The 24,927-nt window shown below is 45.7% G+C and overlaps 1 protein-coding gene across 1 annotated transcript; it reads right to left on the reverse strand.

Moving 5' to 3' along the window:
- Positions 1–1,175: 1,175 nt before the first annotated feature.
- Positions 1,176–22,567, reverse strand: IRX6 (iroquois homeobox 6). The gene is made up of 6 exons (XM_084812874.1): positions 22,523–22,567; positions 20,397–20,654; positions 17,217–17,332; positions 9,552–9,859; positions 8,064–8,687; positions 1,176–1,288 (listed from the first exon to the last, which is right to left on the reverse strand). Exons 1-6 carry the CDS (start codon positions 22,565–22,567, stop codon positions 1,176–1,178), a joined length of 1,464 nt encoding a protein of 487 aa, XP_084669000.1.
- Between the last annotated feature and the right edge of the window lie 2,360 nt (positions 22,568–24,927).

The raw sequence follows: 24,927 nt of genomic DNA on the forward strand, positions 1-24,927 counted from the left end.
CTTCTTCCATCTTTTTTCTTGCCACAAAAGAATCCATTCAGAAGGGGAAGATGGAATGTCTGCATAATGTCATTTGACTGGTAGCTGTAGGAGTCCTCCAGCTAGAAACACCCTCAGTCTGTAACCTAGCCTAAGCAAGTGCAAGTGAAACAATCATGTACTGTTTCCCTGTTTAACCCAGCCTCCACTTCTCTGCCCTTCATCTGTAGTTTCCCCTGTGTCAAATTTTAGATTGTAAGATCCTCAGGGCAGGAGCCTTTCCTCTTGTATTTTGTAAAGAGTAATCACACTGATGGTAATGCTAATACTCATACTAAAACATGAATCAAGCAATGGACATCTCTCTCTCGCTCATACATACACACACACACACACACACACACACATATATATATATATATATACACACATATATATACACATACACACACACACATATATACATACACACACACACACACACACACACACATAAAAACTTATGAGTTAGGAACAGATACCAGTACTCACTTAAAGTCCAGGTAGTTTGCCTTGCTGAGAGCAAATACATGTCCTCTGGAGACAAACCATGTAATGAATTGCAAATACAGTGCCCTTGGGGAATGTAGCAGACCAAAAATCCCACAAATCTTTTCTCTAATTCAGAACTTACTGACCTGGTTCACATGTAACAAGAAGCCATCATGGGTGAATTTCCCCATGGCGCTTGTCATTGCAGAGGCAGCCACCATTTTGAATATCCAGGCCACAGCAGCGGCTCACCATACCTTGTCATCATGTGTGAACCCAGTGAGAGTGTGTCTGGGTGGTTAACAAGCCACTCTCAGCCCTAAACTGCTCATGGGTTATATGGGTGGCTTGTCAAACACCCCAACAGCCCACCCTTGCTGGGTTCAGATGTAACAGCTAGCTATGGCACACCCCTGGCATGGTTCAAATATTCAAAAAGGTGGCTGCCAGTGCAAAGAGAAGCCCTATGGGGAAATTCACCCATGGTGGCTTCTCGTTACATGCAAACCGGGCTACTGTATAACATGGGCGGGTATCAGAGGCCTATGAGATGTAACTTCCATCAATCTCCAGCCAATGTGGCTAGTGACTGGGGATGATGGGACTTGAAGCTCGACAACATCCAAATCCCTGATGTATAGAAGTTTATTCGTGACTCACCTTTCTCACCTCTTTAGCACTGGCCTGAAAGCTGTTCTCAGTTTGTCTTTATGCTGTCCAAGACAAACTTCACTCAAATCTAGAGAACCTTGAGCTGTTCTCATGCTTTTCCCAAACCCTGTTTTAAGTAACAAAGAGAAACATAAAATGGTTTACCAGATCAGTGTCAGCAGGCAATCCCCCAACCCTCCCAACTTTTGATGGAAAAGACTCAATAATAAATATGTGGTTGGATCCAAAAGGTGCTTTTCTGTTTATAATTGTATCTTAGCTGTAATTATTTACTGCAGTTTAGTGTTTTCCTGGGCTAGACATTTTAGGCTGTAAATAATCCTATACTCACTCACCTGGGAGTAAGCCCCATTGAGTTCAATGGGATTTATTTCTGACATTGCACTCTCAGCGCTGTTGCTGGGTTTTATTAATTACTATTTTTGTATCATACCATTGTATTATGGTGTTATGTTTTTGCTTTGTTTTGTTGAAATTGTCAACTATGTAGTGTATTTCTACACATTGGAAGCCACCTTGGAAGGATTTTTTACCCTGAAAGCCAACCCACAAATATTTTAAATAAATAAATAATAAACAAATGTGGGGGTCCACTTTGAATTGTAAGTGTGTGTGAGAGAGAGAGTGTGTGTGTGTTTTAAAGAGGGAAAGAAAAAGTTTGCAACGGCTGCCAAATCTTTGGGAAGAACTACCCAAGTGGCTTTTTTAATAAAAATTACTTGAAAGACATACCTGGAGGGGGCATGGTGGGGTGGGGGAGAGGGAGAGAACGAGAGAGAATTTAGAGGCATTAAAGCCTTCACCCCTTTAAGTCACTCATCATTTCCTAGAATGATTTATATTAGTGCTGTGCTGAAAATTTCTCCCACTTTTTTTTCAACCATTCTCATTCAATTTGATAGAATTGAAATTGCTTTCATAAAGAAATTCAATGCTGAGTAAATTTTGGAGAAATTCTCATTGAATTTCTCCAAAATTCATGGGTTGGGTTCTCATGGGTTGGGTTTGGGTTTCTCGGGTTTACCTTACTTAGCAGGTGGCCAAGGAATGAGCACAAGGGTCGTGCTTCTTACTGTGCAATCACCTGTCCTGCCACCTGTGACCTCCTCAGCTTCCTACACTTCAATTAAAGCCCAGTTTAAGGCACAACGAGGTAATTCCCCCCTTGGGGCTTTTTCAGTTTAGGACACGCAGGCAGCCTGGGAGGCTGGCTGTGTAGGTGAGCTCAAAGACACCACAAAAATAAATAATAAAACATCCTGAATGAGGCAGAACAATGGAAGCCTCTTTCATGGGGGACAAAAAACCTTCAGGAAATTGGAGGGCAGATTTTGGCAGAGCAATCACTCTGCCTCATCCCTGGAGCTGGACACAACACTGCCCCCACCTGAACTGCAGTGGATGAAAACTGGGGGCCAGCCTGTCAAGAGAGTTGATGCTCGTGCAGCACAAAAAAACCCAAAACCCTTAGGAAAAAAAGAAAGAAGCTGTGCTACAAGCCGTGACAATGGGGAGTCCTGGCTGTGAGAAACTGGTGAGAATTTCTCCTCCCCCTGGAGAAATTTGGTGAAATTGTCTCCCAAATTTCTCTGCCCATAAGTAAGCTGGAGAATTTCAAGAAGCCATTTGCACACAGATCTAATTTATATATAGGGAGCCTGAACAAGATCCTTCCTGCTAGGATGCAAGGACACACTGCAACTTTTTGTTTGAAGTCCCTCTTGCACATATATGCACATTTCTAAAGCTGTTTCCTGACAACTCAGTTTGTCTGAGAGAAGGATTCACTTTGGAGGAAAAGGCAGGATATAAATGTAGCAAAAAAATTAATAAATTTATGGGGATGTGAGCTCCCATATGTGCTACTGGTATAACAGCACAACAATGAAGTGCTTTGCTCTAACTCAGGGGTCCCCAATGTTTTGGGATCAGTGGACAGATTTGTAAATTGGAGAAAGTGTGGCAAAATGGCTGCCATGGGCTGGATTGCCTATTCATAAAATGACTGCCATGGTGGGAATGGCTGGTCAGAAAACACACATTTCCCAGAAGACAAATTGGTGAAACTGAAATGAAAGTAACCTGCCCAAGAACCTAATTTAAAGGCAGAGGTGGGGTCTGAACTCTGAAATGCAAAGGGGGGGGGAAAGGACCACCACCCTTTTGAACCCAAATAAAGATAACAGTAGAGGCCACAACTTCACTTTGCAGCATACCACCCACCCCCCATTAAAATAATAACAATTACATGATATCTTAAGAAATAAAATACAATTCAAGAGGGGCAGTGTGCCTGGTGGTCATCAAGAGCATGGTCACGTTGCTGTCCAAAGGCACCAACTGGAGACCCCAGCTCTAATTAAACAATGACATACCAGGAAGATTGAATATAGCTTTACATTCATATGGATGCAGGAACTCAAAACAAACAGATGAATTTAATAGGTCCTGGATAATGTTCTGAATGACAGGACAGAGTTCCATTATATTCTACATCCAACCTATTTTGAACAGGCATAACAAAGTTTAGAGCAAACACATTTTGGAACAAGTGGGCATACAAATGCTGGCTTTGGGATTGAGGTTTTGAAATATCCTGTTGAAACTCCTATGGTAGTTCAGTGTCCTCAATTCACCTGTTGGATAAATTTCTGCGTATGAGTGAAATTCATGTACTCTAGGAATCCTGGATAGATTATTTCAGAACACTGATCCCAAGTTCCATATTCACAGGCATTTGGGGAACTCCCATAGCAGCATTTGTTTTAGGATGCCAAAACCTTGGCAATTTATCCATTGATCATTGATGTGTTGGTGATTTACAGCGCATGTCTACTCCTAAATAAATCCTATGGATCTCAGTAGGACTTCATGTCACGTAAGTATGCATAGGGCTGCAGCCTTGCAGAGCAAGCCTATGCATGTTTATTCAGAAGTAAGTCCTGCTATGCTCTGTTGAGCTTACTCCCAATAAGGGATGTCGGAGAAATCCACAACAGATCAAATGAAATCAGATATCTATGACTCCGACCTGCAGATTCTACAGCAGACTGGCTTTTTCCAAGGCACATGGATTCCATGGACTTGCAGATCACCTTTTTACTTTCTAGAATTCTATGCAAATTTAGTCGTACAAAAATATGAAAAAAAAATAACAAGACCGACTGAAAATCTGCATTTCTCCCATAGGCTAAAACATGAAAATGCCCGTTTTGGAGGGATTTGTGCATTTGGGGGGATTTGCAGATTTTTGGAAGTCCACATTTGTGCAAGGTTGCACTTTCCAACATGAATGCAAATTGAGAAAATTGAGAAAAATCCGATTCTGTAAATTAGCGGACAACAGAACAAAGCACTCCTGACAATCCAAGACACACATTACATGGATTTAACAAAATCTGTACATCCCTACTCCCAGCAGGGCTGGCCTTCTCATGAGGTGGGGTGAATCCTCCACCTCTGGCAGCACTTTTGGAAGGGCAGTGGATCCTGTGGATCATGCCCACTGCTGAGAGTCCCAGAGCTGCTGCCGCTGCCACCTGTCATATGCCTTTCAAAGTGAGTCGGGCAGCCATCCTGAAGAGCAGTGCAGGCCACAGCAAAAAATGCCTGGCACAGCTCCTGACAGAGTTTGCCCAGCCCAAATGCCTCACTCCAAGGTGTCCTTCTTCAGAGTGAGGCATTGGTGGGGAAGCGACCCTGAAGACTGCCTGTTCTGCCATGACACAGACGGTCCCCAGAGACATTTCCCTGCAAAGGCCTTGCTCTGATCAAGCCCCTGATAAAGCCTCAGGTGTTGAAGGAAACCTGGTTGGCGATGGCTCATACATACTCCCCCAGCACACACCACAACAGAAGTGCATGGTGGCGGTGGCTGACCTGCCCTGGCAGTGGTAGGTTATGGCAGCTTGTGCTCCCCCACCTCTGGCAGTGGGGTACAGTGGTGGTGGGAGGTCTTGTAATGGCCCTGATCCCCCCCATACATTGCTTGCATAAAGGGATATCACACGAGCATCAGTAACAAGCATCAGAGGCATGTTCCTGGCTCCATCCCCTTCATGCAGTTTGCTACCTGGCACCATCTACAGGCATCCATGGTTAGCATGGTCATCCACAGGATAAAACCCTACACACAAGCAGTTGCCGGCATGTGATTAGGGCCGGCATCAAGGGTAGGCATGGCTGGGCCCACATCCCGGCAGGGGCCTGTTGACAAGAGCCCGCTGGAGTTGTTCCTTCTGTTCACCATTGCAACCTGCTTCCTCACCTGCCTCTTGTCCTCACCCAAACAATGGTGGTAGCTGAATACAACAGAGCAATACGACAATGGAACCAATGACCTAGGGAGGTGGTGGGCTCTCCCACACTGGAGGCATTCAAGATGAGGCTGGACAGCCATCTGTCAGGGATGCTCTGACTTGGATTCCTGCACTGAGCAGGAGGTTGGACTCAATGGCCTTGTAGGCCCCTTCCAACCCTACTATTCTATGATTCTATGAGGAAGAGGAGGAGGAGGAGGAGGAGGAGGAGGAGAAGGAGAAGGAGAAGGAGAAGGAGAAGGAGAAGGAGAAGAAGAAGAAGAAGAAGAAGAAGAAGAAGAAGAAGAAGAAGAAGAAGAAGAAGTCACTGCATACTTGCTCTCTGGCTCTCTGCCTGTCCAGCAAGCAAATGGTAGCAAGGGTGAGGAAGAGCTTGAGGAGCAATAGCAACTGCTGATGATGGCAATGAAAAGGCAGACTCAATGAGAGAAGGGCCCAATGTGGGGTGCCTTACCCCAAAACCCTCAAAATCCTGGGCACTGGGTTTAAGCACTAGATCCTGTATTGGCTTTTTCCCTGCTGCAGACCAGATGTATGTAGGTGGGGCCAGGAGTGTGGACTCAGTGCCCATTATCTGCATTACACCCCCTTTTCTGGAGTAACACGTGAAGGGGGCTACTGAACATCCCAGACCCAAATGTCCAGGTTGTGCAACATTTCATGTCAAATGAAATCTGCATCTTCTAGATGACAGAACTCCCCCCGCCCTCACAGGGCTAACGGCCATCCTTGGCCCTGTGGGGAAGAAGAAGGAGAGAGGGAGCCGGCAAAGGGAATATCAGAGCCTGCTCCAATTGGACTGCCCCTCCCTTGGGAGATGAGAGGGGGGAACAGGGCCATCCCACCAGCCCTGCTGACAGTCTGCCTAATTCTTTTTTCTCCCCTCCCCGTTGCCTTTTCCTTGTGTGTTGTGTCTTTTTTAGATTGTAAGCCTGCGGGAAGGGACTGTCTTCTTCATTCATTGATTGTAAGCCGCTCCGGGAGCCTTTTTTGGCTGAGGAGTGGGATAAAAAATACAATAAATAAATAAATAAAATACTCATTTATTTATTTTATTTATTTCATTTCTATAACGCCCAATAGCCGAAGCTCTCTCATGGAAATGGGCTGTTTTTGATTGCCACTGTATGAGAACGTATCGTGGTGCAGCTAGGGAATTGCTTTATTTATTACGTTTCTATATTGCCCAAATAGCCAAAGCTCTCTGGGCAGTTAATTAACATTTCTCCTCACTGCCTTCACTGCAATTCTATGGTTTACAACAGCTTCTACATTCCTAATACATATGGGGACATTGCCAGCTTGGATAAAAAGAGAAGAAGAAGAAATTCTCTGTGTTCTGCATTTTAAATTAACTTAAATCAAAGCACCATCACAAATACTGGAATAAAATTAAGTTTGCTTTGGCTGTCCTGATGCTAAACAATTTTACTTTGGGATAAGCACCAGTTTGTTGTAGAAAAGTGTGTTTTTTTTTAATGAGCATCTGTAACTGTGCACATGCTCAGCCAGTTGTCCTCTGACTATAAAATATTTTCTCTTCTTCCTTTTTTTTTTTTTAAAGGATGCTATGATGAGCAGCAATAGTTGTGGTGGGCCCCAGCATGCCCAGGTGCTGATGCCAAGCCTGTTTCCTTCTGCCCCCATCATTTGCTACACCTGGTGGTCATTTGGTGGGCCCCTGGGATGCTGACCCTGGACTTTGGCTCCAAAGTCCAGATCTAGCTGCATTGTTATGAACATACCTCTGGCACCATTCCTTCACCATTCAGTCACTCACAGCCAGACTAGATGAGAACTGGTATCTGACTGGGCCTATTGTTATCTTGTTGCTGGACTGTCATTTGATTCTTGCCACCATAGTCTGGTGAATTTGAATTGTCCTTGTATTATTGTGGTGTCTTCTACATGCTCTGCCACACAGCAAAATGGCCACACTTCACCGCAGCCTGGAAATTCTTTGGGAAATGGATGGATTCACATGGCCATTTTGAAGTGGCCAAGCCACCAGAATTTTTTATGTTGGGTTTCTATTTTTGTTTCCAATTTCTTTGTTCATTTGCTTGTTTTGTGATCTCTTCCAGTTGTCTGAGTGTTCTGACATGTTCCAGAAATGTTCAGATGATATCTCAGGTTTCCACAACTTGGCTCAACTCACCCCTCCAAGGTTTTCTGAGGGGTTAACCAACAGCCAATGTCATGACATTGTGTTATTCCAGGCCAAATCCCACACACAAAAGATGAGAGAGGAGAATGTCCTGAATCACTTTGCCACCTCAAAACAGTTGTGTGAATCCACCTACTTATCAAAGATTTATCCAGATATGAATTAAGTTAACCCATTTTTGGGGAGCATGCAGAAGAGGTCAATGGAGTGCCAAAACTGTGCCAAAACTGAGGGGAGAAAGTCGAACATCCAATCACTGCATCAAAAATGGTGGAGAATCAAATGGTCCTGGGCAGCAATGCCAGAGTATCTGACATGACTTGGACTTCCTTTGATCAAAATGAGCACTGCTTCTGGGTGGGAGAAGAAGGGAAAGATCACGGAAGGATGTCTACCTTCAGCTCCTGCTGCATATTGACAGGTCTCCCCCAGCATGGGGTAAGAAGTATAGTTTAGCGAAATTGACTGCAGGTTGAAGGTAGGATTCTTAAAGATCTTGGTTGGCTGTGCCAACTCCTCCAAGGCCTTGTCCTGAATGGGCTGTGTACACACAAGACTGCCCAGGGACCTGCCTTCGCTGCATTGTCCTCCAGGCCCAGGAGGCCTTCCCCTAAGCACCAAACAGTCAGGGCTCTCTGTCCGTTGAGCGGGATTGGCGGCAGGCCCCACAGTCACATTGGCGCCTGCTGTATGGGCTAAAGACCAGATCCTGGGCTTCTCTGGGGCTTTGTAGCATAGGCCTTGAGTTCCAAGGTTGCTCGCTAATGTGGCCCCCTTGTGGTTAAGGAAGTCCCCTGTAACTGCCGAGTCACCCTTGGCACAAGGGAAGGCATGGAAATGGCTGGGTGAGGTCAAGCTGCAGCGACTTTTCTGAGACTCGACCAAGGTGCTACCAATAACTAGGCCTTCTTGGCGCAAGTGCTTTGGCTCAGCTTCTGCCTTGATTTCTGGCTCTTCCTCCTCCAGGTCCTCTAGATCGCTCAGTCGTAACTCCTTTTCCTCTTTGCAACTTTTGGGATCTGCATTTTGGATTAAAATTGAGAGGGAAGGAAATGGGGCAGGGGACAAGAAAGTAAGTAAGTTCACTGATCAACTATTGGTTAAAGATTGAGTAGTATATAAATTTAATAAACCAACAAATAAATAAGCTTCATTGTAAGGTGGCCTCATGCAGGAAAACTGGAGAACTGAACTTTGCGTTTCTTCGAGACTACTGCAGATTATTATTATTAAACATCAGCAGCAGGATTTATACACTACCTTATTTGCTACCAAGATGGTGTACAACAATTTAAAGCAATTAAATCTTAACACAGTAATAATAATAATAATAATAATAATAACCAGACAAGAACAATAAAAACAGAAAACATTGAAACAGTTACATAATTTAAGAGGCTAAATTAAAGGATCATCATCATCAATAATTATTTATTTATAGTCAATATTTTTGTAAGTACTCAAAGCTCCATAATACTTTATCCTAACAATAACCCCTTCAGACAGGCCAGTATTATTAAACTTGTTTTATAGATGGGAGCCTGAGTTAGTTAAGAATAGAATCTCCATGTTCATATGCAGTTCATATCCAGTTCCCAGATACCTGGAACAAACAAACAGGAGATCCCCTTCAAAATTGATCTTGAATACGGCCCTAGAAATGTGGGCAAGTTCACACAATACACACATATACTTAGTTGGGAGGGGGGCGTTGTTTCCAAAACCTGAGTGTGGGTCTCCTGGAGATATCTGGTTGACCAGATGTGGAGTGCAGCATGCTGGATGGCCATTTGGTTGGATCCAGGAGGGCTCCACTTAGGTTTGCTTTTTGATGTAAAATTATTTCCTATTGATAAAAAAATGGTATTTCCATTTCAACTTACCTTTGTCTTCATTTTCACTGCCACAATCTTCCCCATTCCTTCTACTGTCCTCTCTCCTCTCTTCTCCTGCTTTGTTTTTGGGAGACCAGGTCATCTTGTTCTCTTTCTTGAGCCTCCTCCGGGCATTGGCGAACCAGGTGGAAACCTGCGTGAGGGTCATCTTGGTGATTATGGCCAGCATGATCTTCTCCCCTTTCGTGGGATATGGGTTTTTCCGGTGCTCATACAGCCATGTCTTCAGAGTGCTGGTGGTCTCCCGGGTGGCATTCTTGCGTCTGGCTGAGCTGCTAAAATCCACTGTTCCATACCTGGCAAGGGGATACAGATGAACCGAGATGACAACTTTGTGGGCAAGCTATGAGGCTTCATAGACTGTTTTTCAGTCTCAGAATAAACAAGAATTCTGTGTAACTGTGGAACTACTCAACAAAGAAGTTGGCCAAAGAGAAGGAAAGAACCAGTGTCAAGGTAGGTGTGGTTGGGTGCTTGTTGGGGGTCCCACATCCCAGCAGATGTCCACTGGCAAGGCCCCCCTGGACTTGCTCTTCCGCTTCCCCACTGCAACCTGCATGTTCACCTGCTTCTTGCTCTGGCCCAGAAAATGGTGGTGCTAAGGAGGAGGAGCAGCAGCTCTCTGCCTGTCAAGCAAACAAGTGGTAGCAATGATGAAAAAGAGGACGGGGAGCAAAAGCAGCTGGTGACAATGCTGATGAGAAGGTACACTCACTGATGGAAAGGGACTATTGAGGGGGTCTTGCCCAAGGACCCTGAAAAGCCTGGAGCCACACTGAGAAGAGACCAATCCTGATATATACATCAGGGGCGGTCAACTTGAGGCCATCCAGATGTTTTAGCCAATCATCCCTCACCATTGTCCATGCTGGCTAGGGCTGATAGGGGCTTAGGCCAAAATATCTGGAGGGACACACTTTTCACACTTTGTAATGAGGTCCTATTATAATGATGTACTTTTGTGGGTATATCTCTGCAGTCAGCACAGGCCCTCCAGGAGCAGCAGAAACACCCAGAGCACAGGGGAAGAGACTGAACACCACCGCCCTTTGTCTCTGTTGGAGCCTTGAGAACTGCACCACTGGGAGAGAGTGGAGCATGGGATGGGAGAGATCAGCTGCTGCAGGCTGTAAGAAACCTGGCTGCTATTTTCTGAACTTTGTTTTCCTGGCATAGCTGTTGCAGTTCGTACTGTTTATTAAAGCCTTAATGCACAGGAAAGATTTAGTTTATTGGGCTCTGGTTTACACACCACTGAAAGATAATTGATATTGTGTTGCAATGTTTGTTTTTGCCTATTTTGTAATTAATTTGAAATGTTATTATGTTAGTATCAGTGAAATGAAATGAGTTGTTTTGTTTATGATTGTAATGAGGTCCTATTATAATGATGTACTGGTATGCTTTTTGGTTGTTGTATTGCTGTTTTGTTAGCTGCTTTGGGCACTTTCTGTAGAAAAGCAGCATATAAATTAGATGATGATGCCCAAACCCCTGCCTTACCTGTTCACTCAGAAGTAAGTCCCACTGTGTTTAATGGGGTGTACTCCCTACTAAGAGCATTTAGGATTGCTCTTGCTAGGGAGTAATCACCATTAAGCACGCACACACATCTGTATGTGTGTGTGTGTGTATGTGTAAGGAACCAGTAACTAGATCCTTACAATAAAAGGAAAGGTTACAACACCAGGGTTTGTTTAGCTCAGAAAAAAGGCAAGTAAGGGAGACATGACAGAGGTGTATGAAATTATGCACAGAGTGAAGAAAGTGGATAGGGAGACTTCCCCCTCCCCCTCTTGTAATAGAACATGGGATCATCTCATGAAGTGATTGGTGGGAAATCCTGTCTATTTATATCTGTTATTAGCCATACTGGTGGGGGCTTCTGGGAGTCCAAAACATCCAGAGATCTACCTTCTGCCCAACCCTAGTTTAAAAGCTGTTGTTGCTGGTTTTAAAATCCTTCCCTACTCTATGCTATGGAGTTGAAGGTATTCTTTAAGCATCTTTAAAGTTGAGTTAATGGGGTAAGGTGAATACACTTAAGATGAATATCATATCTTGAATTATTTATGTTATACATGCAGTCCCTACACTTATACCTGGCAAATATTTCCAAAAACTTAATGCCTTGTTTTGTAAATTCTTTTGGGGTTCCTCTCCACCAAGAGTATCTTTGAAAAGGATGCAACTTCCAATTAACGAAGGCGGGTTCAGTTTTCTGGATCTAACTATGTACTATCAAGCCTATTTGTTAACCTCTACTAAATTTTGGTGTTTTCCACTTAGATTAGATTTTCCACCTTGGTCAGTGTTGGAATCTTCTTATCTGGAGCCTCTCTTTAAATGGATGGCATTAGGTTCTCAGCATATTTAGGGAGACAGGGCTCCTCCCACAATTTTGGCAGTTAGAGAAGTGTGGCATATAATGTCATGTCAATTACAGTTTCATCCGTTTTCCCATGCTAGACTGACTTTATGGGGAAATCCAGATTTAAGAATTGGAAAGAACATGTTTTTATGGTGGACCTGAACAGATAAAATGACCTTTACTCTGGATCAATTAGTGGGGATTGATGATCAGTTCTTGTTATTCTCAACTTTGTGAGATCAATTGATTTGCCTGCTACAGTGGAATGACAGTACTTGCAACTGAAACGTTTGTTGGTATCTAGATTTGGTCCTGCTGCTTTTACTGCTTCGTAGTCTCCCTCACTATTGGAAATATTTATTGAAGCTGATCAGATATATTGACCTAAGATTCATGTTTACAAACATTTATTATCAATGAATAAATATGATACATACAAGGGGTTTACAGCAGGAATTGAACAAAGAATTTGGAACATCTAAAATGGACAGGCATGGGCGAATTTAATTCAGGTGACCATCATATCTACTATTGTGGGCAAGAATCCCTTAGAAGAAATGGAGTAGCACTCATAGTCAACAAAAGGGTGGGAAAAGCAGTACTGGGGTACAATCTTAAAAATGATAGAATGATAGTACGAATCCAAGGCAAACCATTCAACATCACAGTAATTCAAGTCTATGCCCCAACCACTGAGGCCGAAGAAGCTGAGGTTGATGGGTTCTATGAAGACCTACAACACCTTCTAGAACTAACACCAAAAAAAGATGTCCTCTTCATCATAGGGGATTGGAATGCTAAAGTAGGAAGTCAAGAAATCACCGGGATAACAGGCAGGCATGGCCTTGGTGTACAAAATGAAGCAGGACAAAAGCTAATAGAGTTTTGCCAAGAGAACATGCTGATCATAGCAAACACTCTTTTCCAACAGCACAAGAGGCGACTCTACACATGGACGTCACCAGATGGTCAATATCGAAATCAGATTGATTATGTCCTTTGCAGCCAAAGATGGAGAAGCTCCATACAGTCAGTAAAAACAAGACCTGGAGCTGACTGTGGCTCAGATCATGAGCTGCTTCTTGCAAAATTTCGGCTTAAATTGAAGAACGTAGGGAAAACCACTAAACCTTTCAGGTATGACCTAAATCATATCCCTGATGAATATACAGTGGAGGTGAGGAATAGATTTCAGGGATTAGACCTGATAGACAGAGTGCCTGAGGAACTATGGACGGAAGTCCGTAACATTGTTCAGGAGGCAGCAACGAAATCCGTCCCAAAGAAAAAGAAATGCAAGAAAGCCAAGTGGCTGTCTGATGAGGCTTTACAAGTAGCTCACGAAAGAAGGGAAGCGAAAAGCAAAGGAGAAAGGGGAAGTTATACCCAACTGAATGCAGAGTTCCGGAGAATAGCAAGGAGAGACAAGAAGGTCTTCTTAAATGAACAATGCAAAGAAATCGAGGAAAACAACAGAATGGGAAAGACTAGAGATCTCTTCAAGAAAGTTGGAGATCTCAAGGGAACGTTTTGTGCAAAGACGGGCATGATAAAGGACAAAGAAGGCAGGGACCTAACAGAAGCAGATGAGATTAAGAAGAGGTAGCAAGAATACACAGAAGAACTATACAGGAAAAATCTGAATGTCCCTGATAGCCATGATAGTGCGGTCACTGAACTTGAGCCGGACATCCTAGAGAGTGAAGTCAAGTGGGCCTTAGGAAGCATTAGTAACAACAAAGCTAGCGGAGATGACAGTATTCCAGCTGAGCTATTTAAAATCCTAAAAGATGATGCTGTTAAAGTGCTGCACTCAATATGCCAACAAATCTGGAACACTCAACAGTGGCCACAAGACTGGAAAAGGTCAGTTTACATTCCAATTCCAAAGAAGGGCAACGCCAAAGAGTGTTCAAACTACCGCACAATTGCGCTCATTTCACATGCCAGCAAGGTGATGCTCAAAATCCTACAAGCTAGGCTTCAGCAGTATGCAAACCGAGAACTACCGGAAGTACAAGCTGCGTTTCGAAGAGGCAGAGGAACTAGAGATCAAATCGCCAACATTCGCTGCGTCATGGAGAAAGCAAGAGAATTCCAGAAAAACGTCTATTTCTGCTTCATTGACTACGCTAAAGCCTTTGATTGTGTGGATCACAACAAACTGTGGCAAATTCTTAAAGTGATGGGAGTACCAGACCACCTTACCTGTCTCCTGAGAAACCTGTACGAGGGTCAAGAAGCAACAGTAAGAACCAGAGATGGAACAACCGATTGGTTCAAAATTGGGAAAGGAGTACGACAAGGCTGCATATTGTCGCCCTGCTTATTTAACTTATATGCAGAGTACATCATGAGAAATGCCGGGTTGGATGAATCAGAGGTCGGAATTAAGATTGCCGGGAGAATTATCAACAACCTCCGATATGCAGACGATACCACCCTAATGGCAGAAAGTGAAGAGGATCTCAAGAGCCTCTTGTTGAGGGTGAAAGAGGAGAGTGCAAAAGCTGGTTTGAAACTCAACATTAAAAAAACTAAGATCATGGCATCTGGCCGCATCACTTCCTGGCATATAGAAGGGGAAGAAATGGAAGCAGTGACAGATTTTACTTTCTTGGGCTCCAAGATCACCGCAGACGGTGACTGTAGCCATGAAATTAAAAGACGCTTGCTCCTTGGGAGGAAAGCTATGGCAAACCTAGACAGCATAGTAAGAAGCAGAGACATCACCTTGCCGACAAAGGTCCGTCTAATCAAAGCTATGGTTTTCCCAGTAGTAATGTATGGCTGTGAGAGCTGGACTATAAGGAAGGCTGAGTGCCGAAGAATTGATGCTTTCGAACTGTGGTGCTGGAGAAGACTCTTACGAGTGCCCTGGACTGCAAGGAGGTCAAATCAGTCCATCCTAAAGGAAATCAACCCTGAGTGCTCATTGGAAGGACAGATAACGAAGCTGAAGCTCCAATATTTTGGCCACCTAATGCGAAGAGAAAACTCCCTGGAAAAGACCCTGATGCTGGGAGAGATTGAAGGCAAAAGGAGAAAGGGACGGCAGAGGATGAGATGGCTAGATAGCATCACGGATGCAATGAATATGAACTTGAGCACGCTCCGGGAAAGAGCGCAGGACAGGAAGGCCTGGCGTGCTATGGTCCATGGGGTCACGAAGAGTCGGACACGACTGAACGACTGAACAACAACAACAACAACAATTTTGTTTCATCAATGGACAGCTGTCTTGGCATCTGTATTGTGCATTTCAATAGATCTTTGGTTATTCAGCAAAAACTTTTGTTTCAGGTCTATTGGACACCACAACGACTTTTTAATAAAGTCTTGTCAAATTTGGCTAATTGTTGGAGGTGTAATGCAGTCAGTGCTTCTCTTATTCATATGTTTTGGAAATGCCAAAATGGTTGCCTCCTTTACCTGCTTCTGGGAATGTAACACATGGTTCGTGTAAATGGATTTTTGTGCCCTTTTGGTTGCTAAAACACTGATATTAGGATACTGGAAATATAAAAGCTCACCACCTATACTGCCATGGACTGAAGACTTAGGGCACAATCCTATCCAGGCAGGCAGCCTCTGAACTCGGAGGTGACCTCCTATCCAAAGCAGGGCTGGAGAAGCACGGAGGGGAGCGTTCCCTCCGCACTTCTCCTGCCCCGCATTTTTGGCTAGACAGCAGATTGTGGCTGTCTAGCCGCAGGAGGATGGAGTAGGGAAGGAAGCTGCTGTACAACACACACCAGAACGCCCCCAGCCATGCCCCTTTTTGGCTGCTTCATGCTCCTCTCGCGAGCGCGGAGGATGGGGCTGTTCCACGCTGCCTGAGAGGCAGCGCGGAAGTGGGGGGAAGTTGCTTCTCCGGGAACCGACCTTGGAGTGCAGGCTCCAAGGTTGGTTCCCGGATAACACGATATCCTATGGCCATCTAGCAGCTGTCTAGCAGCCATAGGATTGCTCCCTTAACAACACTAGCAACGTTTGAAAGAGTGGTACACAGGCATAACTTGCAGATGGACTTATATGTGGATATTTGGTCTGCTTTTACTGAAGTTTATGTGTACCCTATTTTTTCCCCTTTTTTGTTCTTTCTTTCTTTCTTTCTTTCTCGAATACTGTAATATTTGAAACAGGATTTTTGAACATGTTGTTGCATTTTTATTTTTATTTTGTTATTTTTGTTGTTGTTTTGTTATGTTTTCAGTTTGTTTCATTTTGTTAAAATTCACAATAAAAAGGGGGGGAGTATTCTTCTTAATTTCTCATTCTTTTTGGTGCAAAACTTGCTTGAATGCCAATAACACTATAAAATAGTATTTCATACTGGGAAAGTGAAAGCTGGAGGCTATAGTGGTTTGCCCAAGGCTGGTCTTCTGGCAGTTTGCAAGTGCACTCTGACATCAGTCCCAATGAGCGGGACTAACTCCTGCAGCCTTAATGCATCCTAGCCACCCCTGAATTTGCTTGAAACACCCCAGATGTGAATTGAGATCTTATCCGCCTTTTCTCTCACTCCGTCACTCCCCCACCACGCTCAGCGGGCCTTACTCCCCTGCAAGTGCAGAATGGTGCCTGTCACTGTCCGTAAAACCTGATCCTATTTCATTTTAGAGCTCAGTTCTCCTCATCATGTTTACTCAGGAGTGATTCTCACTTGGCTTTTATTTAAGAATGCTTAGGATTGCAACCTTCTCCGGGAGCCAATTCCACCAAGTTGAATTGGCCTTTTACTCTCCCATGCAAAGAGAGCATCGGCTTGCAGCCTGTCCAAAGCAGGCATGACTTTAAATGCATATCTAGGGACATAGGATGCTGCCTTATACTGAGCCAGACCATCGGTCCATCTAGCCCAGTATTGTCAACACTGGCTGGCAGAAGCTCTCCAGGGTTTTGGGCAAATTTTCCCAGCTCTGCCTGCAGATGCCGGGGATCGAACCTTGGACCTTCTGCATGCAAAGCAGGTGCTCTACCACTGAGCTACGTCCCTCCCTATCTAACAGGAGGTGTTAGATCTCTCTCCTGTGCCCCGTCCTCTGTCTAATACGTGTTTATTCGCTCCCCCCCGCCCCCCGCGCGCAGGCGCCTTGCCTTGAGTGGTTCTGCTCTCCTGCAAGGGCGCCTAGTTGCAGTCTGACCAGATGGTTGCTCCTGGAGCTGGAGTTCAGTTCACCAGATTGCCTGGGTTTAAAACACAGACACGTGCAACAGTGTCTGTGGCAATGCCAAACGATCCGAGGAGCGCCCGCTCGCCTGATCAAAGCGCTTGTTACCTGTCGTATTGGTACTGCCCAAAGGAATGCTCGTAGCTGTAGTAGGCGGTGGCTCCGGGTTGCGCGATCCCTGCGTGCAAAGCGGAGGAGCTGTCCTTGATGTCGTACTGGGAGTTCTAGAAAACGGATTAAAAGCCCTTTTAAGGTTCGGAAAGGTGACGCGCCCACCCCGCTTCTCCTCGTTGCCCTTGCCCCACCCCCGTCCGCTCCACTTGGGGAGAGTAGGAGTCCCAAAACTAACCACAAGCAATGGCGATGCAAAACGACAATCTTTTTCTCCAGAGTCCTTAATCCGGATTAACTCCCGTTTACACACAGAAGCGTGGATGGGGTTCAGGCTGCAATCCTACGACCGCTTTCTTGGGAGCAAGTCACAACATCATTCCCTGGGGCTTACTTTGGAGTAGATACGGATAGCACGGCACAGTGGCGACCCGCAAACTCTCTCCACCTCTCCGCTCGCTTGGCTTTTTAGGGGACTCTTCTCCGCCGCACCCCATCCCGGCCTCATCCTGGCTCTCACGCACACGCAATCCACATGTTAAGTTTGCAACTCCACGATGCGATCCTAAGGCTGCAGTCCTAAGCACGCTTCCTAAGGAGTAAGCCCCACTGAAAGCAATTGTGCTTTCTTCCGAGTAAACATAGGCTTTCATTGTTCAAACCTAAGCCATCGGAAGACCCAAACGTGCAGTTATCGCACCTCGCCCCACCTTGCTGCTGTTTTTGGTTTAAAGTAAAATCCCTATATTTGTCTTTTGTTTGGAGGGTCGGGGTGGTGGTGCTGCACCATAGCTGTTGTTTTAATGAATAAATAATTGAAAATACTAAGTTTCTGGTGCACACTGCAGCTTTATATGTCAAAGCCTGAGGCTGAAAATGTAGTTACCCTTACGAGAGAGTAAACCCCATTGAATCTGGAACTTACTTCTGAGTAAACATGCATAGAATTAGGCTCTACATACCCGTGTTTTCCTCTTCTTTTATCCTTTTCTCTTTTGTTTTGTTTTTGCTCTCCCCTGCTGCTGAAATGTAGATTGTAAGCTGTTTGGAGGCAGGGAGCTGCCCCCACCCCTTATTTATCATCATCATCATGGCTTAAGTTGCCCTATAAAGCAGGGGCACATGGATGGCTATATATACATCTGATATACTTTAGGTTGCAATCCTATTATACACACTTAACTTGGAAGCAAGACCCATTGAACTCAATGGGGTTTACTGTTTTGAGCAGACATGGGTATGATTGCATTGCGAGATGCTGTTTCAAAACAGCAACAGGAATGACAATAGTAATAACAACAGACAGGTCCCTGCCTTCAAGGCGTCTACAATCGAAAATCGACAATGGGGAAGACAGAGGGGGAGGATGGAGGTTGGGGCATTGCTCCATCCTGCACATATTGTTTTTGTTTGTTTGTTTTGTTTTCTCTGAAGGAAATCCCACTTAATCCCTTGGGGTTTAGTTCCAGCTAAGTGCGGATAGGACTGGAGCCACGGGGCCGCATTCTGGTTCATACCCGTGGGAAACTTCTGCAGAGTTTAGCAGGACATACTCCTCAGTGGTACGTTCCATGGTGTTTTCTTGGCAAGAATACTGGAGTGGGTTGCTATTTCCTTCTCCAGTGGACCACATTTTGTCAGAACTCTCTGCCATGACCTGTCTGTCTTGGGTGGCCCTGCACGGCATGGCTTATGGCTTCAGGAAGGCTGAGCGCTGAAGAATCGATGCTTTCGAACTGTGGTGCTGCCTGGAGAAGACTCTTACAAGTCCCCTGGACTGCAAGGAGGTCAAATCAGTCAATCCTAAAGGAAATCAACCCTGACTGCTCATTGGAAGGACAGATCCTGAAGCTGAAGCTCAAATATTTTGGCCACCTAATGCGAAGAGAAAACTCCCTGGAAAAGACCCTGATGCTGGGACAGATTGAAGGCAAAAGGAGAAGGGGACAGCAGAGGATGAGATGGCTCAATAGCATCACCTATGCGATGAATATGGACTTGAGCACACTCCGGGAGAGATCGCAGGACAGGAAGGCCTGGCGTGCTATGGCCCATGGGGTCACGAAGAGTCGGACACGACTGAACAACAACAACTCCTCAGTGGGGCTGTGAATCCGCTCTGAGTTTCAGTCAGAACCCTAAAGGGCCTATCCAAGGTGTTCAACCCATTTTGGGGGATTGGGTTTAGCACGTTGGATAGCTCTTTTGGAGTTCTGACTGAAACCCAGAGCAGATTCACAGCCCTGACATTGGAGTCACCAGCCTCTGCTGATAGTACTCCCAAAGCGATGTGGAGAAGACTGGTTGCCCGCCTCTGTTTGTTTACTCAGGATGGAAGTAAGCACCCCTGTGTCCAGTGAGCCTCCCTCCGAAATTACAGTGTATAGCACTGGAGTCTAATCCCCTAAACCGAACCGCTCTACTCGTAAGTCCCATAGATTTCAATGGGATTTACTCTGGAGTGTGTTCTGAACTGTAACGGTAGGCTGTAGCAGGAAAGACATTCAGGAGAGCAAAAAGCCTCACTGAACAAAGTAGGATTTTACTTCCCAGTAAACAAGCGCACGGTTGGCCCTTAAGATGACTTGCAATCCTATGCATATTTACTGGGAGTACTCTCCGTGGAATTCAGTGGGATTTACTTCTGAGTGCACAGAACAAGTATATATACCAAGTCAGACCATAGGTCCATCTAGCTCAGCAAAGGCTCCCCAGGGTTTTTCAGGCAGGAGCTTGTCCAGCCCTACCTGGAGATGCAAGGGATTGAACCTGTGACCTTCTGCGTGCGAAGCAGGGCTCTATCACTGAGCTGCCCCCACTCCCCAAACACTCATAAGCTTGTATTCAGTGGAGGCTGGTGGCTCCGACGTCAGTGCGGCTGTGAATCCGCTCTGGGCTTCAGGCAGAACCAGTCAGAACTGTAAAGGAGCTCTCCAAAGTCCTGAACAGTATGCCCCAAATGGGCTCATGACCTTAGATAGCTCCTTTAGAGTTCTGACTGAAACCAGCCTCCGCTGCCTGTACTGCCAATTAACTCTGCTCTCTCTCTCTCTCTCTCTCTCACCCCCCCCCCCGCCCATTGCAAAGATGCTAACAGGATTTGATGCCACCATCAACAGGGACTAGCTGCCCCTTTTCCTCTGGGTCACCTTCGTAGCCACGTGGGGACTCACTCACCAGCGTGCTGTACAGAGCAGACGGATCCGCGCCGTAGGGGAGGTAATTGGCGTAACCTTGGCCGGCTGCAGCGGCTGCGTAGGGCGAACTGTACATCCCCAGCGCCGCATTCAGATCCGTCCTGGAGCCCGCCAGGAGCCGGTTCTCATAGGTGGGACAGCAGAGGGTGGCCGTTTGGGAAGATCCCGAGGAAACCTCTGATACGGATCTGGATCCGGAGTCGCAGCAAGTGGTGCTGGAGCTGGCTGAGACGAAAAACTGTGTTTAAAGAAAGAGAACAGAAGTGAGAGCATAAGGAGGAGAAGGAGAAGGAGAGAGGAGAGAGGAGTGGGGCGGGGGGGGGAGTGGGGAGGATCATACCTTAATTGGAAAGCACATTGTGTGTATGGGGGGGGGGTCCTGAGCCTATGGAAAGGGAGCTTCCTCCCGAGTAAACACGGTTATGAAGATCTAGGTGGCCAGAAGAAGCTATAGTGATTCAAAGCAGGCTGGAAAGATAGCAATTGTAGACAATAAAAGATGCGATGACTCAAGAGAATTCCGAGGAAGCCGTAAGGAATGGCCGAGGAAGCCCCAAAGCAAACAAAAATAGAATTTATCCTAGTAGTCCTGATCCCAAGGAGTCATCACAGATGTCAAGGAGAGAGACAGAGAGAGGTTACCATCTTGGCAATCCGAATGTGAATTTTAAAAGACACCCCCCTCCCCCAAATTGCCAGGGGCGTGGGGGTCGCCGTGCAGGTGTAATAGTATCGAAGAGTTTCCTGATTCACCCACAGGGATGGGGTGAGGGCTGAAGCAGAGGAAGAAATCAAGTGGAAATAGGAAGGGTGTTCCAAATGAGATGGCATCAGATATAAAGCAATTAAAATCAACAACACGTTTTTTAAAAGTGTGGGGGGGGGGGCAAAGGAATCAGCTTTAAAAAAAGGAAGGAGAAAGAGGTATGAGAAATATATATTTATACACCTACGATCTCAGGTGTATTAATAATCCCACCAGGAAATAAATTATGGATCAGGGTTTAAACACCGATCTAAGACTTCCCCATATTTACATTACAGCAGTCTAAGGCGTCTGCATATGTTCGTTATACCGTACTATATAAATGTATATTATTTGCTATATTTGCAGTAAATCTCTCTTCCACATCATCACGACCACCTCTCTCTCTCTCTCTCTCTTTCACACACACACGCACACGCATACATATAGAGGAAATCAATAACTTTGATGAAACAGATGCCAGTGGGTTAAATAGGCATAAAGCGAACAGAATTCGAAAACCACATCTAATTTGGACTGAGAAAACATGTTTACTCGGAAGTAAGTCCCGTTTCAGGCTGGAATTTACTTTCACGTAAGTTGTGCCCACCGATGTAACTTCACACATCACATCTTAGTAATAAGTGAAGTCGTTCCATTGACATCAATGGGACACGAGGGCTTTAGTCTTATTGGTAAAACTTTATTTTCAAGTTATTCTCAATGAAGTACCCTAGGGCCAGATTAGGAGTGGGGGCGGGACACCAAAACTGATCGACCCAAGCCGCCCAAACCATAAAAGACCGCCGCCTAAGTACACAGACAAGATCGCCTGCGCTTAGAAATCAATAACAGATTTGCAGATGAGTTGAACTTCAGGATTTCTCTCTCACACACCTCTTACACACACGCACACACTCACGCGACACTTGCTTCCGCTTGAATCTGTTGAATCTGAACATGGAATCTTGGGGGGGGGGGCGAGAAAAGAAATTAGGGCTGGAATCGCTATGCATACTTTCTTGGTAGTCAGTCCCATTGCAATCAATGGGACTTACTTCTGAGTAAACATGGGTAGAATCCGGCTGCACGTTCATCGTGTGTGTGTGTGTGTGTGAGAGAGAGAGAGCATCCTTGTTCATTCACACGCACACACAGGCACATCGATATCACGCAGATCAAAGCAAAGGAAATGTTCTTTAAAAAAACAACAACCACCCAGCAACAACAAACAGCCCTCAAACTAAATAAGAAAAGAGAAAGGAGCTTTTTAAAAAGGAGAAAGATCACACCTGGCAATTGAACGGCATGCCAAAGAGACGCCCCCCCCTCCCCCAAAAGTGATGGACGTTTGGACTTACCTGAGAAGACGTGCTGTAAGGATATCCGAGCTGAGAAAAAGACATCGTTGCTTTCCAATGTTTTGCTTGTTTGTTTGTTTGTTTGTTTTTTGGAGGGGGGGTTCTTGGAACAGAGGCGAGGTTTAGGTGACCCCCCCCTGCCTTCCTCCCCTCCCCAAATCCTGTGTCAATGAGTCTTCCCCCCTCCTTCCCTCCTGATCCACCTTTTTCACTCACCCATTCCCACGTTTCCTCTTGGAGATTATTAATTACTGTTCTTTATTATTCTTTATTATTATCCTCCTTCCCCCCCGCCCCCATCATACACACCTCAATGATAAATGATCGCAAGCGGGCATCTGCGGTAAGGAGGCTTACAGCTCGGACCAGAGCCCCCCCAGTTCCACCCCCTCCTCCGCCTCATCCTGACTCTACTAGAAAAAAAGAATAGCTAGATATATAGATAATTCATAGATGGCTAGTTAGATAGAAGGTCTACAGAGGTGTGTGGGTGGGTGCGTGGGGGAGCTCCTCAACAGAACAAGAGTTTCGTTGGAAAGGCATGAGGGGGGAGGAGAGGTTGTTGGAAAGAAATTGGTGATGGAGGTGGTGATGGGTGGGTGGGTGGGTGGGTGGATGAAACGTCAAGGCAGGCGAGCCATGGAGCAGTTGGCTTGTATGGTTGGTTTTGCCTCTGCTCTCGGGTCCTTGAGAGCGGGTCCTAGCAGGGGGAGCCGAGTGACGTCAGGAGTAATCCCGAAATCTTTGCCAATCGTCTCGGAACATCTTTACTTCGTGTTGAATTTAATGTGGCGCTTCTGGGCACATCCCCCCAAAGGCAGGGAATCTGGCCTTGCTACGCGGTTGTTTTTTGCTGGGTTTTTTGTTTTTGTTTTTGAGGGCGGGGGAAAGGGAGGGTTAAATCTTGCTTCCCCCCCCCTTCTCTTCCCCGCCCGCAGAAATGTTTAGTTGTTGTGGCTTGTTTGTTTGCTTGCTTGCTTGATTTTCTCTCCCCCCCCCCCGCCTCCCCATCTCTCTCTTGGAACCCAATCCAAAACTGGATTCGAGAAAGCAAGGAGCAGGATTAAAACAAAGCAAACAAAACAAACAAAAAACTTACTCCACCACTCCAAAAAACAAGACAACTCCCCCTTTATCACATCATCACCACCCTCTAGAGGCAGAGCGACATTCTTCCCCTCCCCCCATTTCTCTATCTCTCTCACCCCCTCCTTTTTTCAGTCTTTCCCCACTTTTGTTTGTTTTTAACAAAGCCAAATTTGACTTGAGGAATCAGGATTCGAAAAAAACTGCGGTGTGGAACAATAGAACCTCCCCCCTCCCCATAAAATCACCCCCATGGGAGCGATTGAAATCTCAGAGCTATTTATAGTCTGATGATCCTATACAATATATATAGCATCCAAGGCGCTGAACCTATTTTGAGGATAGGGTTCAGCACCTTGGATAGCTCCTTTAGAGTTCTGGCTAGTTCTGACTAAAAGTCAGAACGGATGTACAGCCCCACCGAAATTGGAGCCACCAGCCTACACACACACGCACACACACACACGCGCGCGCAAATACTCGGACGTAAGTGCCGTGGAGTCCTGCCGTAAATCATGCGCGTTTACTCAGAAGTAAGTCCCATTGTATTCAATGACACGTATTCCCAGGTAAATGGGCATAGGATGGCAGCCGTGGTCTTTTCTTTTCTCTCCTTCCTCCCCACTCAAAATCAGTTCTGCACGGAATCGGAATGCGCTCGTTGGTTCGATGCTAGATCGCGAAGACAATTCCCCGCCACCCCCCATAACCCCGGAGATTCCTAATCTTCAAACCCCATGGCCCACCCCAGAGGAACACATACTCTTTCATCTCCAGCCATTTCCCGTCTTATAGGCATACGTAACCGTCAGCAAAAGACTTGTAGGCATTCCTTCTCCCCTGGTCCCGAGCAGGACCCTGCAAAGGAAGCTCAGCTGAACCAAGTCTAAGGCTCTGGGCGTTGAGAGGAAGAAACGCGCGGCGCAGACATGGAGAATGGAACTGCCTTTGCTCTTCTGTTTCTGCCCGCCTACAAATACAGATGGTAAGCTTCCCGGGGCAGAGACCTTGCTTTGGCGCCTGCTATTGCTCACTGCTATTTCGCTACTGTAAACGCCATGCACACTGATGGCACCAGATTTATATCATCATCATCGCTGCAAAATGTCAATGCTTCCACTCCTTTATCCCCCCCCCACGCCACCAAAATAAGTTTTGTGGGATCTGATCTGAAAGACTAACAGCTTTGATCTGAAGGCCAAAGGTGGGCCGCAGTAGCAGACACTCCAGTGTGTATTATCTTGCCTTTCAAAATGAGTCTGAGTCTGTATCTCTCCATTCCCACAAACCCGCCGCCGCCGCCGTTTCCTCCTTCGAGC

This window comes from Heloderma suspectum, chromosome 8 (genome assembly GCF_057233095.1).
Source record: "Heloderma suspectum isolate Gila_16-S chromosome 8, 16-S_ref, whole genome shotgun sequence".
Classification (NCBI taxonomy): Eukaryota; Metazoa; Chordata; class Lepidosauria; order Squamata; family Helodermatidae; genus Heloderma; species Heloderma suspectum.

Coding starts and splice junctions, on each gene's coding strand:
- IRX6 (XM_084812874.1), bottom strand. CDS start 22,567: ATGTCTTTTTCTCAGCTCGGATATCCTTACAGCACGTCTTCTCAG. Junction 20,655..22,522: donor CTTACAGCACGTCTTCTCAG/GTAAGTCCAAAC, acceptor CTTTAAACACAG/TTTTTCGTCTCAGCCAGCTC. Junction 8,688..9,551: donor CAGTGAAAATGAAGACAAAG/GTAAGTTGAAAT, acceptor TCCAAAATGCAG/ATCCCAAAAGTTGCAAAGAG.